Genomic DNA, 15,499 nt, shown 5'->3' with positions numbered 1-15,499 from the left:
GGCAGACTTTTAGAGGAGGAATTCCCTACCAGCAGCAACAGGGTTCACCTATAATTTTGTCCCATCAAGGATTAAATGCAATATTCATTGCATTACTCTAGTCTTGCAGCTTTAGAACAACAGTCTGAGCAGAAAGGAAGAATATTTCAGTAAAAACAGAAGCATCAGTTAGGGAAAACTGGAAATACATGTTGTTTTGGACAACAGTAACAGGCTTCTAATGTATGAAAATGGCAGTTACGTATTACAATGACATGCCTAAAGAAACCTCTGCAGATTACATTCTCTCACTCTTGAAAAAGAAATTCTGTAATTCTGCAGTATCTTTGGTAAGATCAAAATTAGAGGTGGTCAGATCTGCTACTACACTGGGGAACTGTATTATCTTGCCTTCAAAAAACTGAAGCTATGTCACACTCCCCACCAAAGGTGAACCATGCGAGCTTAAAATGCTCATCAGTAGTAAATCTAAGCATCAGTAGTAAATCTAAGCATCAGTAGTAAATCTAAGGCAACAGAATACTGAGCAATGAAACAGTTCATTGAATTATAGTTGAGTAATATCTAAATAAATTTAAAGCAATCACTATAGAATTAAAACATAGCAGTATAGTTTTGATTGGAGATATGCTTTGATCCAGTATACATCTATTTCTGACTATGAGGTTTCTTACCTTGTTCCATAACCTGGGCAACGAACACAAATAGCTGCATACTCGTTCAGTACAGGTCGTATGTAATCCTTCCCTTGCTCTTCAATCGCAGGGTCTGGTAATTGACTGAAAAAAGAAGTAATAAAAATATAATTGAATTTTCCAATATTAACACATTCATCCCTCTTAAAGTAAGCTGTGTTGACTGAGTGGTTGATAAATACCAATCACTTTTCAAAAAGTAAAAAAGTGTGAATTGTGTTTGAAACTAAAGTATGAGGAAAACCAAGATAAAACAGCTTGTAAGCTCTTTCCCCTTTCAAGCTTTTGAACTTTTGTGTCACTTTAAGAAATATTTTTCATATCCTGACAATTTTCTCACTTTCCTTGTTATTCTTTGTTTCTCTTTCTAGTATTTTGGTTTAAATTAAATTACTTGATTGTGAATATTTTAATGGCATCACATAAACGAGCATCTTTCCAGTTAGACTCTGGGAGTTCTTTTTGTGTTGAAGAAAGACCTCTGTGCTTTCTTTGATTTTATCTGGAATATCTGGAACACACCCAGGACAAGCCCCAAAATAAAATTCACAAAGATGCATCAGGTGACAAGGTGAGCTTGCAACCATCCAAGTTTCTTGACATACATTCCTATCAAAGCTTGAAACATAGATTTATTATAAAGCATGTCAAGTTTTGTTTATTGTAATTAAACAAGTATCAGCATCCCACAGAAGAGATGCTAAGGTCTCGAAGGTTGCTGCAATAACCCTACATCTATGCCTTTCCACTCACATCACCAGAACATATTCTCAAATGCTAGCCATGAGTACAGCTTCTTATTTCAGTAAAGATTCCAAGGTAATTTATCAATTTAGCAGCAGTATTTTGTGTTTGAGTTTTAGCTTCTTCCATCTTCCAAGAAATAATCCTATTTCTGCCTCCTAGAACAGACCCATCTATAATTGTACCTATCATACTGTAATAATTCAGCAGCCTATCAGCTGTGTAGTGAATGTTGGGAAAAAGGGCAGAACAGAACAGACTGATCAACTCAACCTCATTTTCAGAGCTCATCCTCAGCTGTGGAGGAGACTGCAATTTGTTATACTCTGACTGACCTTTACATCTAAGTGGGATCATTTTCTTTGTTGCTGTGGTGGAGAAGAGGACCTCTGGGTGGGAAAAGCAAGAATAAGTGTGAACAGAGCAACTAAGCTCTTCTGATGCCTGTGTTGGGCATACGGCTGGAGCATACCATGATGTAACAGAGAGAGCACATAGCAGGACAACTGAGCCCCTGAGAACTATCAGCTACTATCTCGCACCCCATCACTGACAGCTCCTGTATGAGCTCCATGGTCTCTCCAGCTCAATGACCCAAAGCAATTTTAAAGAGACTGGAAGGAGTGCAGTACATCCCTGAGATCAGTCAAAGGTGGGGCTAAAGAAAATAGAGGGGATAAAAGACAAAATCCTGTATCCAGCAGGAAAGAAGGGAATTCTAAGAGTAAGCAACTTAATTCCTGCAACATACACAAAGGGATCATAAGGTAATATGCAATAAGATATTTCAAGAAAGTTCAAAGCTAGTGCATATCCATGTGTTCAAGATGAAATGATCTTTTCATAACAAATATGAAGTGTGCTTTGGAAATATTACAAACTTATTTTTAAATATTACTTTTTGTAAGTAAGTATTTCCATTTTATAGCCAGATTATTTCAGATGAGATCCTACTGAATTACTGAACATTAAGATCACTTGTATCTTGTACCTTTGTCTTTTTACTAGTAAAAGGTAAAGTGTAACATTTTTTATGAGAAATCTCTTCACCTGGTATCAGATGAAAAACTCTAATTAAGTTGGCTTAGTAGATTTCCCAATTACTACTCACTGCTCAGATGTCTCACTCTTACATAAACATCTATTTTGAACCACTGAAAAATGCCACAAACATGAATATTGGCATTAAAATTGACTAATAAAGGTAGGAAACTGAACCTATATACCAGAAACAGCTTGGCTCCAACACAGATCACCCCATAGTCAGGTAAAAGCCAGGCAAAACATGACAGATACTAGATGGTGAGCAATGATACAAATTTAGACAACAGCACCTCCTTTACCCTGCTCCATGTCTGGACATTGAAATTGTATAAATTTCCTTTACTTCTAAACACCTAGTTTATGGGCTCAGATTCACTGCTCAGCCAGTCATGAGTGCAGGAACCTTACCTACATACTCAAACTCATCTCTTTGGAACTTCCTGGACCAGAGACCAGAATTGTGCAAATACACCCTCAACTCCTTCCCTCATTTAGCCTAAAACAACTGCACTTTGAGGAAGGCAGCTGGTTCTACTTTGAAATTACCTTGCTTCTCCACCCTCTGTCTACACTCTGGGTAGCAATAGAGTAGCTAGCAGCTGCTGACGCAAACCTGCTCATGTAAACAAGTGTTTACCCTGTGTGCAGGAAGAAACTGAACCTTACCCTGAAGTGAGCCTCCACAAAGCTTACAAGCAACTTAGAAATCCCTTGTTTTGCACTAATAACCCTTACTAAGAGAAGGGCAATCTTTAAAGGAAAGGGCACAGAGAAATCTGTGTACAGTCTATCAGTACTGAGACTGCAGTAATAATGTTTACTGTTCCTGCTGCTTAAAAAAAAAATCAGTATTGTTGGAAGTCAGTCTCTTTGGAGAGAAAGAGCCTTACCTTTCCTCTTTATTACCCAGCTTCAGTCAATTAATTTAAGACTAAAGTTTATATTCTGTCAAAATAATTTATAGATGCAACTTTTAAAATGGTCATATCGCATTATGTTCTTACGGCTGTTGATTATTCATCACTGTGAGAAGCTCCTGCACCAATTCTTCTTTGGTAAGGTCTTGACTTCTCTTGACCACCTCTGTAAAAAGCTGCTTCCCATATTCAAGTTTCTTCCATGGTGTATCCAACAGAGAATTACTCAATCCATATATTCCTATACATAATAAAAAAAACATTAACAATCAACTATTTACAGACCAGTCTCTGTGGACCACTTCTAGCTACACGGGATCCACGCACTTACTAAATAATGGTCAAGAAGGTGGTGGAAATCAATTTAATTGGAAAGGGTATGCTGGTCATTTGCAGTTGTCATTACAGATTTCACAAATTTTATTAATGTTTAGGTGATCCCCCAGCTAATCTTTTCCTGCAGGTAAGCTATAAAACACATGCCCCATCCCTAAACAGGAGACTACAGCAGGCATGTATCTTGCACTAGTGCTTAGGCACTTTTCTGTGCTAATGTTCAGTAGTTTGTTTCACAGTTTTACTCTAATGCGTATTTGCAGCAGCTACTTTAAGCTCTGGTTTGCCAAACTGAAAAAGCTACAACAGAACTATATGTATTTTGTGCAGTGTAGACTTTTCCAGGTTAGCCACATTAATAAATTTATTTTTGCCTCTGATATTACTCTTGAAAACCACTGCAAAGCAAGATTTGATAACCAGAAGGAGCTTTCCCTTTAGAAGTACCCTACATTTCTCACCACAATTCAAACTAAGCATAAAGATTAACAAACCTCATCTCTCCCTAAAGACAGCCACATACACAGAAAAGGAATTAGTTTTTGAGGTATGGAAACCAGAATTACCTTTGCTACAGTCTACAGATACTTAAAATCTGTGATTCAGTTTATAATTACACCAAGCAGCCAGATTGGGATTTTTAAGTATTTGTATTAAACCCCATTTTATGCCTGTAGCCGTTCAAAATCTAACAGCTATTTCCAAGAATTTATGCTGTGACTGCAAGAGTAGCTATTTGCCTACTGGCAGCAACATGTTGGCCATTAACCCAAGCAGGCAAAATAAGCCACTGTCATTAACTTTTATCAGCCAGCTACGCTGCTCAGAGCCTTCTGTGTGTCCTTGTCCATTTAAATAGGCTTTTTGGTGATGAATTCTGGAGTACTGTTCTCTACAGTCGCTAGCAAAGCCCTGGATTTTGAATATACACCTGATAAAACAGATTAAAAAAAAAAAATGCAATTAAGCCGACTCTGTTCCTAAGGGAGCACAGTCACACTCTGCCCTTCACACTACTGGGTAAAGAGATTCAGGGTCAAATCCCTGAACCTTTGAAAATTCCATTCCTCAAGACAGACTTCTGTCTTTCAGTCTGAGTTACCTAAGGAGCATTCCACCAGCTGTGGGTACACTGTCATGGATAGAAGCTTTTAACAAACTATTGATTTTTTACTGAATTTTTTTAGTAAAAACGTAAATGAATGTAAGGATTTTTTTTTTTCTTTTAAAAAATACAAAGAAAAAGTTAGTGAAGACAGTGCTTAAGTAGCTGGGTTACTAGAGCAATACAGCTCCATTCTGATTCCTTTAAAATAACAAAAGGTAATATTCAGACTTTTCTGAAGAAAACCTACCAGCATTTAGGAAAACAGGTTCTGGTTCTCCTTTGTTTCCATAGTAGCAAATTACATCTCCTTTGGTGGTACTGAAAAATATAAATAAGAATTTCTCCTTGAAAAAAACATCAGCTTCTATGTTTGATTATGCTCTAATTCAATGCAATTGTCAAACACAGCAAGATGCTTCTCCCACTGCTACTCCTATGATACCACAGGCCTGAGATTGATGAGTTGTATTACTCTCCTCCTCACAAAACACTGTATTACCTGTATCACTGTCAAAGATTACATTATTATATTTAATCATAACTATAATAAAATTCAGTAAAATCCCAGAACTGCTGCATGGAAAGTAGCCTAGCCTAATGACAATAACCTGGATGGTTTTGAATAACTGACGATTTAGTTACTTAAGGAAAGGAGGCATGTTAAAACAAAAGGATGGCATCACAGCAAGTAACTTTTTCCCCCATCATCTCTACTGAATCATTACCACATTTTAAGAGGCTGACTACTCTGGGCCATTTTATTTGACAGAAGCACATTTTGAAGCCCACTTACAGCAGTGTCATAGGGCATGTCTGGGTCCTTGAAGTGACAGATACGCATTTTCAGGCTGTTGTGAGATAATTTCACCGTTTGTAAACTCCCTTTCTAATTGCAGGTACCTGTTTCAGCAGCCACTCTCTTGTGCCCAGTTTTAACAGGGCAGAGGACCTCACATGACATTCAAAACCAGCTTCCAACACTGGAAGTAACTCTCACTTGGCAGAGGTGAAATCAGCATATCTGAATTGCATAGATTTTTAAGCTGTTGTACTGATATTGACAACACAAATACCAAACCAACTAATAAGACAAAAAAAAAAACCAACAAGAAAGTCAATAAGCTTTGTGTGCTTGTGGGAAATGGAGCATGGGAAATGGATTGCCATTAGATGGCTCACTCTCAGCATCCCTCAATCCCATCAACTGACATGAAACAGTGATTCTGCAGATTGCTACCAGTTGGTGGGGTTTTTAAATAAATTTGCCAGGACACAGCCATGAAACTATGTAATATTATATTTCCCTCTAGCGATTTACTTGTTCACAGTGGAAAAGTGTCCTATTCAAGTTACTTACACTCTGATTATAGTTCAGCTTTTAATGTCCATCAAGCTCTAGCTCCTTAGAGAGCAGACAGACTTTCTAAATGAAAAACATACAAAAAACAGCCCCAAATCCCAAACACAAAACTTGCAGTTAAGATTGAATTTGGATTGAATAGCATAAAACATAATACAGTAGAGAAGCCATTTCCAGCTCATTTTTTTAAGATAAAACCACATAGCTGTGCCCCAATGCAAATAAGAGTATATAGAATGCAATCTCATTAACAATGTACTAGAAGTTCAATTGCTCTGTATAAGTTTAGCGTCTACTACTCAAACCTTAACAACAAGCAAAACAGCCTTGATTTAGCTGTTTATATTCTTCATAAAAAGCTATTCTGAAAGATGTTCCATAGAATCCTCTGCAAGACAGCCAAATGAAGAGGGAAATTTAACTTAATTATACAAGTCAGAAGAGGCAAGAGGAGGAATACAAAAAACCCCCACATAAAGTAAAAACAAAAGCGTCTTTCCTCCTCTGTGCAGTACTCTGTCCCTCCTGCAGACTTGATACTTTCCTGGTGCCTTACAGAAATACGTCCAAGTGTTCCAGCATAGTTCAAAGACAGTAATTATAGCAGGTGGTATTTGTGTTTTGTTGCTTCTATTGTTAAATATCATGAAAAGCTCCCAGTTAGTCAATTTACAATTTACCTACTTGTTAAAAGAGATGTGGCATTTTCTGAACTTTCCTCTAGTGGCTTAAAAGACATTTATTTTCCTCATCTTTGTTTTTATTTTCAATATTAAGATCCTTGTTCACATTTACCTTATGCTGATCTCAAGACTCTTCATCGACCACCTTAACTCTCCACAGATGACTGCTCAAATCAGAATCATGCTTTAATTTCATCAGGGCACTGAATACCAATTGTTCCTTTCCTATTCTACCCCTAATTCTTATTCTCTAAAGTTTTCTCCTAGTCTCTGGTAGAGCTCTCATGGAAATACATTATCTGTGATTCAGTAAAATATTCTTATCCATCAATAAAAATATATTAGTGCAAACCGTTTGTTTCTTCACCCCATTTGGAGTATTTGCATTGGGAATACCTAGATAGTCCATAACAAAAGTTGCTGAAACAAAATAGAAGGGAAACACAAGATAGGACCACAGTTTCCTTTCCTTAATGTCTCGAGATGCAAATTTCTGTCCCACTATCGCATATTAACTTCTGTATGCAACCCATTTATGGAATCTGTTAAAAGTGCTGTATTTTCTTTATTAGAGACAAAAGGGGTTTTTAAATCATGACCTTTAAACACTCTAAGGCAGAGAAATACAGCATTTTAATGAATATGAGAAAGCAATGCTGAAAAGTACAGGTGGAACTGAAAAAGAACTCAGTGAGGAACAACCTGAACTTCCCTTCTATTTCTTGAGACTCCTTCAGATACAAACAAGTTCTGTATTAAAATTTACATAGAATAAAAGGTATAGTTTGTTCTTGAGCAGGTAAAGCCAGCAATCAGAACAACAGCTGTTTTCACCAGATGGGTAACGTTTTCTTTGTTGAATAAGCTTAAGTATTAGAAATAAATTACTGGAAGAGTGGGGAAAATCTAATGAAATATTCACCCATTAAGCTGGTTCAGCAAACATTTTGCCAGTAGACTTGTCTGCAGAAATATTTGTATGAGAAAAATGAGCAAAACTTACATTTCTAAAACCATTTTTATAGTCATGCCACAGGCAATAAGAAGTCTTTGACTCTTTTTCATATTCCTAGCTCCTTCAGTTATACAACCAAGATATTTTGCCTTTAAGGTAGATGGAGGTTATTATAAATTGTTTAAAATTTCAAATATAAGACTCCCATACACTCTTCCCTTCACTGGATCCTGTCAGTTCTTCAAGGAGAAGGAAAGAAACCTTTAGATAGGCAGAGAAATTAAGCCATACTTTATTTGGCTGCAAATACTAAGCTACATACCTGAGATGCCTGGGACCTCACAGGAACAAAAAAAGAATGGACTTCAAAGGATCAACAGTTCAAAGGATTGAATCCCCTGACAGCTAAAAAGGACAGTATTGAGCTAAGCCATCATCAATAGATTAGTCTGACTTCTTGGTCCTAGTCACATGCTAAGACACAAGAAGTTTTATACTCAGCATACAATGGGACACTCCGCTTTCCATAAACAGGGACAAAGAAAAAGCAATGTGCAAGTAAAGTAGCAATTAGAATACTTGTAATCTATTTAAACAAATAAAGCAAAATTAAGGTCTTTTTTTTTCAGTTAATACACCAGTAATTACACAGACTATTTTATTGGTGCATTAAATATTATCTTTTCAAATTGTCAAAGCTGTATTTGCTGTAGGTTGTCTACAAAGAGAAAAGATCAAAGCAACTGTTATCACCTGAGGTCTGAAAAGATGGAGTTTTAGGTATAGATCTGGACAAATAGCCCAAGGAAGCCCCTGAACACAGATATTAGACAAGTTCTGTCATAAACAAGACTGCATGCAGAACAAGTAGGCACTACTGACTTCCTTTAGCAACTGCTTTTTATGTTAAAGAGTATTACCTAGCATCTGTGCTGTGATTCTTGTGACTGACAAATTCACTAACAAGCTCGCCTGGAGTTGAACAAAAAGATGGGAAAGGTGTATCAACTGCAGGGTCTCTAATTCAGGACATCTGTAACTTATTTTTTCTACATTCCACATTCCTCCAGATGTGTGTTTTCTATTACCTCTAACTTACCTCTACTGCAACACTGCTGCTGTCTTCTGTCAAAAGACTAAAGCTTTCCAAGAGACTTCTGAAATGAAGATACTTCCAAAATTCGGTTCACTGTGACAGTCAGCTACTCTTTCTTTTAGCATTTGGCTCCACCTTCTCTCTTCCTACTGTTTACAGATACTCAGTACTCAACATCAAGGCAGAAGCCAAGGTGAGAAAAAAATTACTGAAGCTTGATCACAGCGATAGCCTCAAAATCCTTGCCTGGGCTCAGACTCCCTTTCCTCCCAGCTTCACATGTATAGGTACCCGAATTCACTGAAGAAGGAGTAAAGGCATAATTAAAGTGATGACAATAGGACCCAGACTTTAATTTTTTAAATTCCCAACCATAGCTGACATCAGAAAGAGAAAAAACTAAAACTACATAAAAATTATGCTCCTAAATACATAATTCTGTCAAAAAAAAAAGCAATAATAAAAGTTCTAGGAAATATTCTAAGGAGTATAAATGTCAGTAGTAATGGATTCCTCACAGCAACATGGAAGCCACACAGTGCTTGACACAATTACTTCCTAATGCAGATGAAATATAAGCAATGTCCTTCTGCACCAATGCCCTGCTTCAACTTCAAGGTGGCTGAGTTACGTTCACCAAAAATATAGACAGGAAAAGAAGAAAAGTAATGAAGCACAAAGCTCCACAGGGTGTGGTTATCACCAAGGGATCACTCCACTGGGCACTGAGCTCTGATCTTCTAACAGGGAGAGTATTTGAGAGACATTGTATTGTTTAATAAATAATGTGTGCATGTATTTTTTGTGCAAGGACAAAAGACGAAATTGGCAGCTTGAAATGACAATCAGTAGTTTCAACTGAGCAGTACGGCTCACATACTCTCTTCTCTTCAATGTTCATGAGATAACAGAAAACTCCTTCTGTTCTGAAGCTGAAAACAAACAAGCAAACACCAAACTACCAACTATAAAGCCCAAACATTTTTGTAGCTATTTCTCCTACCATCAAATAAAATGGTGAAAAGAATACTGCTGGATACTCACAGTGGACAAGGCCTGCTTTGAAGCAGTACTCTGATTTTGTTCTTAGCATCTAAACATTTCTTTGGTGTTGTCCTAATTTTTTGAGCCAGGCAGAAGCTGACACCAGAGGGAAGAAATAAAGAAGTTTCTCAGAAGTTTTTTTTTTTCCTTCTCTTGACATTGGACTGTCCATCTCATTAGACTTGCAAATGACTGAGGATCTATGCAGTAATATTTCAAAGGTGGTAGTACAGAGCACATTAGAGAAGTACCTGGACACCTCATTTGCATGAGGAAGTCACAAGCAGCAAGACTGATGTACCACAGAAGTTGGTATTAGGACAGACAATGCATGAGAAGAAACTTAAGTGAGCTTACAGAGCACACAACGACTTGCCCATCTACATTCTTTCCACACCAGCAGCCTGACCCTATCTCACTTTGCACTGGTTAGGATCTTAATCTCTGCAATCAAATCCCTCCTACACGGCCTCGTACTGATAATCAAACTGAGTAAGAGAGACCCTGTTTCCAAAACCTGGTTGCACTGTTCAGCTGTTTTAATCTTAGAAGGCCCTACACTACAAACCATTCATTTAATCCCGAAACACTTTCTTCAGCTTGCTTTTATCTCGATGCTGCTACATCACTAGCCTACTGTAGATTTCCATATTAAAAAAGGAAAAAAATGTATATAGTGTCTCATGGTATTTAAATATAAACACTTTAAAACATGTATTACATATTGTATATTCATGCATCTATTCCTTACCCATATACACAACCCAACCCCACTGTCTTGGGGGATCTGCAGTTTCAACTGGAACTCAGTCCTAAAACCTATTATTAGCCAAATGTCACTCTCCAGATCAGAACACGAAGAATAAGTTCTAGTATGTAATCTCCATTTTCAATACATTACCAAATTAGTCAGTGCAGGTGATCATATAGTTTACTACATTTCCCCTGGAGGGCTTGAAAACTGCCAGTCACAGGGGAGAGCAGAAAAGCTTAAATGAAAGACCATTTTCTGCATCTCCTCCCACTTGTTTTTGTTAGGGACAATTCATCCAGTCCTCATGGAGAAAGTTATTCACTCCTATTACACAGGGATATTCTTGCACATAAACAATATGGGCTCTCACCGGCAACTTGTCACAGACCCTAAACTTGCTGGGAGAGTGACAAGAAGCTGCCACTTCAGTTTGTCCTTCAGGGCAGTTTGTATCACATGCTTGGCCATATGGAATACAAGTGAGATGCTGCCACAACAGCCTTGATACAAGTACTGAGACACCCAGGAAAGTCTGAACAACTGTAGCAACTAGATTTCTTGGACATAAACACAGGTTTCCCCAAGAGAAATGCTTTCCCAATCATTGACAAAACCAGCTCACTATTACTTCAGATATTATCACAAAAGAAGAAAGAAAACTGCTCTGAATCTTAAGCAGACATTTTTTAAGAGACCAGTCCAGCCTCTGATGAATTTGTTCCTCTCTAATCAGACCAACTGACAGTCAGAATTGAAGGAGTAGTGAGCCTGCCCTCTTAAAAGCTAATTTTGCAGCCACACAAGACTTCAAACAGAGTTTGCCATATGCCAGACATTCAACATAAAAGTACATTTAAAATAATGCGATAAGTATTCATGACTTATACTCAGCAGGTGTAGCCAGATGATACACTGAAAAGATGAGAAAAGTACTGAGCATTTTTATCAATACAGTGTTCTTATTAAAACCAGAAATGAATAGCATTAAAATTGACATCAGGAGATACCACAGAGCAAACAGATCACACTAAAAGTGCCAAAACCCATGCACATTTAAAATAAGTCACACCAAACTGGAAATAAACGCGATTTTACAACCCATATGGTCATTTTCAGCACTCCTCACATCATTGCACCTGTATCACTTAGCACATTGTCATCATCATAACAGAGAGAAGATACAAATTTCTTTTCCTGAAATGTTTACCTGAAAACACAAACATTGTAAATCTCAATGTGCTGCTTACAGCCATCAGTATCATGTGCTAAGATATACTCCTCCCCAACAGCGCTTCATTTACGCTTTCAATTTGAGTTTCCTCTCCATTTTCCACCACTCTAACAGAGCCAATCACTATTTGTTAATACATGTTAAAAGCAGTCTTCAATCTTCACTTTGAACAGCAACATGGTCCAACAAATTAGCATTCACCACAATAACATTTTCTATTTACACAGAGTGTAGCTTCCATTTATATTTCTCACAGGAGTACTTCTAATTTCCTAAAATGACAAGTTTACGTCTCTTATAGAATTGCACTGCATCATTAGCTTGGCAAGAATTTCATTTCATCAGAGTATCCAAAGCTAAGGATGTGTCAAAATGGAGAAGTTAATCAACACATACAACTTTCAGAGTAATACTCAGCAAGGAATTATGACCTGCATCACCACAGAAAGACTATTCGGTTGAGCATGCAATCCCTTATCAGCCCTGCATGGAGGAATAAACAAACAGAAGCAACATATGAATGATTGTCTTAACAAATAATGTCCATTTAATCTATTTTAATACATTATACTAGCAGCCATTATGACTATTCTATTTACCTATATTACAACAAAGAAACTCAGATTTACTTACTGCTTGCTATGAATATCAAGTTTGCTTGAAAATATATTTAGACTATTTCTTCTGTTATCTTTTCAGTTATAGACAGCCTTCCAGCTTTGGAAGGCTAGCCAGGTAGCAACATGCAGCAGAGAGCACAGAGTCAAACCCTCTGGCCGAGGCAAAAAATAATTGAAGCAATAGAAAAATACTGAGAAGTATCTGGTGGGATAATGAACTTCATAAAAAAGAGAGTGAAAGCAACATAAAAGCAGCAAACCCTGTGTTGCCTAACCTGCTTCTGGATTAAACTTCTGGAAACATAACATATGTTTACTTCTAAGCAGGCACTCCTTGTGCCTTCAGAGGTCACATATACTTGCCTTTCTGTATTCATCCTTTTAGACTTTGATCACCTACAAGAGTTTCACTTCACTTTCCCATCATAACACAGCAAATTAAAAAAATAAAAATGAACAGTCTGGCAGAATTTGAAATAAAGGACTTCCTTAAAAAAAAGACACACTTGCAGGAAAGTGGGAGTGAAAAGATGATGAAATAACTGGGAATTTTGAGCCACCAGCTGAAGGTGGTCTAATACAGAAAGTGAAAAATGTAAACACAGGCCAGTCAGTGATTGGGTCCTAGAAATTATTTTCACTGAAAACAGCAAACACTGTGCCCTTCTGCTCTAAGCATATGTGGTTTCCCAGAAGCATGCAGAAAAGGTGAACAGGTGAAGGCCCTGCACCGTCAGCTTGTCTACCAAGATAAATGCTTCTGCAGAAAGTGTATCAAAGCATTAGCGTGCTCTTCACAATTTATACCTGCTTATGGTCATGAAGTGTGCATCCAACTGAGCATTGATATATAGCCTGGAGATTACTTTAGTCCTGGATTTCCATTCTTCTGAATCAGGCATAATACAAAGAAAAATCAGCATATGTATTTGTAAGCACACACATGCATGTGCAGTGGAAAGCACTGTGCCAGCCATATTGACTATAATAAAGTATCTAAGGTCCTTTCTTCAGCTACAGCAACTTGAAGAAGTTAACATATTTGTTATATGCTGATTCTTTTTAATGTTTCAGCAATGATTAGTGATACAGACACTTGACAGGAATAATGGCTTGAAAGCTTTCAGCTCTTCTAATCCTGCTGCAGAGCATGCAACCTCTCAAAGGAAAAAAAAGAAATCAGAAATTATGGAGCCAGGGTTTTGTTTTCTCCAAGACACAAGCCACACAGCCTTCAGGGTAAAGACTGACTATGGCCTATTAGGCAGTCACAAGAAGTTTTGAGGGAAGCAATGAATAGAATAAAAGATAGCCTCCAGTGTTTGAAAGATGAAAATATAAAAAAGAATTATGAGCAGAGTAACATTAGGACATTACACACCAATTAGCAAAAAAAGAAGAGTTCTAGCATTAGTCTGTGATGGGTTTCTGTACTGTTATACCTCTGTACTAAGAAAGTCACTGCTGTTATCTTTCTCCCTTTGACATTTGACCTGTCACATTTTATAGACTTACTTGAAGTCAGCTGCTAATAAATTAAATCCATTGTAAAGATGTCCTTCTACTGAGACTTTCTTCAAGTAAGTGTAGCTGTCCAGATCTCCTGTCAAGAAGTTTGTCACAAGAGCACCTAAGGGAAGTACACAGAGCAACTTATATGCATGAACTCACTATTCCGACAGACTTGGTATAACAAGCAGTAAGACACAAGATTCCTGTTACCAGCAGGGTAAAACAGTGGGGAAAAAAGCACCTACCAAAAACCCACAACAAACCAAACAACCAGCCTTTAGAAGTCTTACAGCATTGTATCATATTCACATTAAGAGCTTGACTTCTACTTTGAAGAATTCAGCCAAAAGCTCTTGGTCAAAATTTCTACAGGATTCATATTTACTAACTATCCTATGCTGCATGGGCCTTTCCTCTCCTTCCACCCTGCCAAACTCTTTCTTGTCTTGCTTCATTTCCCCCATACATGACCCTAAAATGAAATACAAAATGACAGGGTTCATTTGTTTCTCTCTTTCATTTGTGTTACATGTTTTGCCATTGTAATATATTCCCAACACAGTACCATATGACAAACAGACCTATTTTTATTTTAGAAAACCCCTGCAGACATTCCCTTTCAGAGGATGGTTTATTTTTATTTCTGCTCCTCCAATTTATCAATGTGTAAGGGAGAAGGGACTAGAGTAATCTCAAGCTAACCTCCAGCATAATCCAAGTTGCACTGTTTCCCTGACTTGGGTGTTTGAACAACATAACATCTAAAAAAGTGTAATGTAAATCTAGCTCAATGCTTGTCTAGTTGTTCTGACTGTTAATTAGAATTACTTTCAAGAGAAGACAGTTGGTGCTGCAGTTCTTGTTTGAATGTAACTTCAGGCTCTAGGCACTACATCTTGTTTTAATTTTGCCTGCTTGATTAAGGTATCATTATCCAAGTCAAGCTTTGAATACCACACAGGTATTCAAACTCATCCATTCACAGATTCTGTTTATAGCACAATAACCATTTTATTTGTCCATAAAGTCATGTTAAAAAAATTTATACTGTAATCATCACTATTTTTCTGGGACACTAGGTCTTGTCTGTCCACTTCCTTCTTTTTCTATTTCTGCTCCTTCATACCTCTTCCTTTTGCATTTTGATCAGTCTTTGGCTGCATATAGTTTGTCAGGGCTGCCAGCTTGCCTTTCTTACTTATTCCCAGCCACGTCCCACCTTCTTTTCCTTCCTCCATATCCAGACCTAATGAAATAAGTAAGAGTTAGGCTATTACATTAAATTACAAACAAACAAACAAAAAAATATCTCAAGCTTAAATCATAATTTCCTAATGCAAATCCTGAGTCTTGATCAGGCTGGATAAAATGCAGGAGGTCCAAGACTGTCTTTCTCGACA

The 15,499-nt window shown here is 37.4% G+C and overlaps 1 protein-coding gene and 1 long non-coding RNA gene across 4 annotated transcripts in view; one reads left to right on the top strand and one right to left on the bottom strand.

Moving 5' to 3' along the window:
- The window catches only part of TANGO2 (transport and golgi organization 2 homolog), a 36,314-nt gene that overhangs the window by 6,928 nt on the left and 13,887 nt on the right, over positions 1–15,499 (bottom strand). For all 3 annotated transcript variants that reach the window (XM_062631502.1, XM_062631503.1, XM_062631500.1), the window contains exons 4-8: positions 15,226–15,345; positions 14,103–14,217; positions 5,092–5,162; positions 3,488–3,641; positions 675–779 (exon numbers count right to left, since the gene is read on the bottom strand). In XM_062631502.1, coding sequence (XP_062487486.1) covers positions 675–779; positions 3,488–3,641; positions 5,092–5,162; positions 14,103–14,217; positions 15,226–15,345 — 565 coding nt within the window. The remainder of the gene's footprint in view (positions 1–674; positions 780–3,487; positions 3,642–5,091; positions 5,163–14,102; positions 14,218–15,225; positions 15,346–15,499) is intronic.
- On the top strand, positions 9,006–13,773 carry LOC134170252 (uncharacterized). The gene is made up of 2 exons (XR_009967175.1): positions 9,006–9,225; positions 13,618–13,773. It is a non-coding gene; the product is annotated as an uncharacterized LOC134170252 (long non-coding RNA).

This window comes from Pezoporus occidentalis, unplaced genomic scaffold, assembly GCF_034315485.1.
Source record: "Pezoporus occidentalis ecotype Australia unplaced genomic scaffold, CSIRO_AGI_Poc_V1 ctg37, whole genome shotgun sequence".
Lineage (NCBI taxonomy): Eukaryota > Metazoa > Chordata > Aves > Psittaciformes > Psittacidae > Pezoporus > Pezoporus occidentalis.
This window is presented reverse-complemented; position numbering and strand designations above follow the sequence as displayed.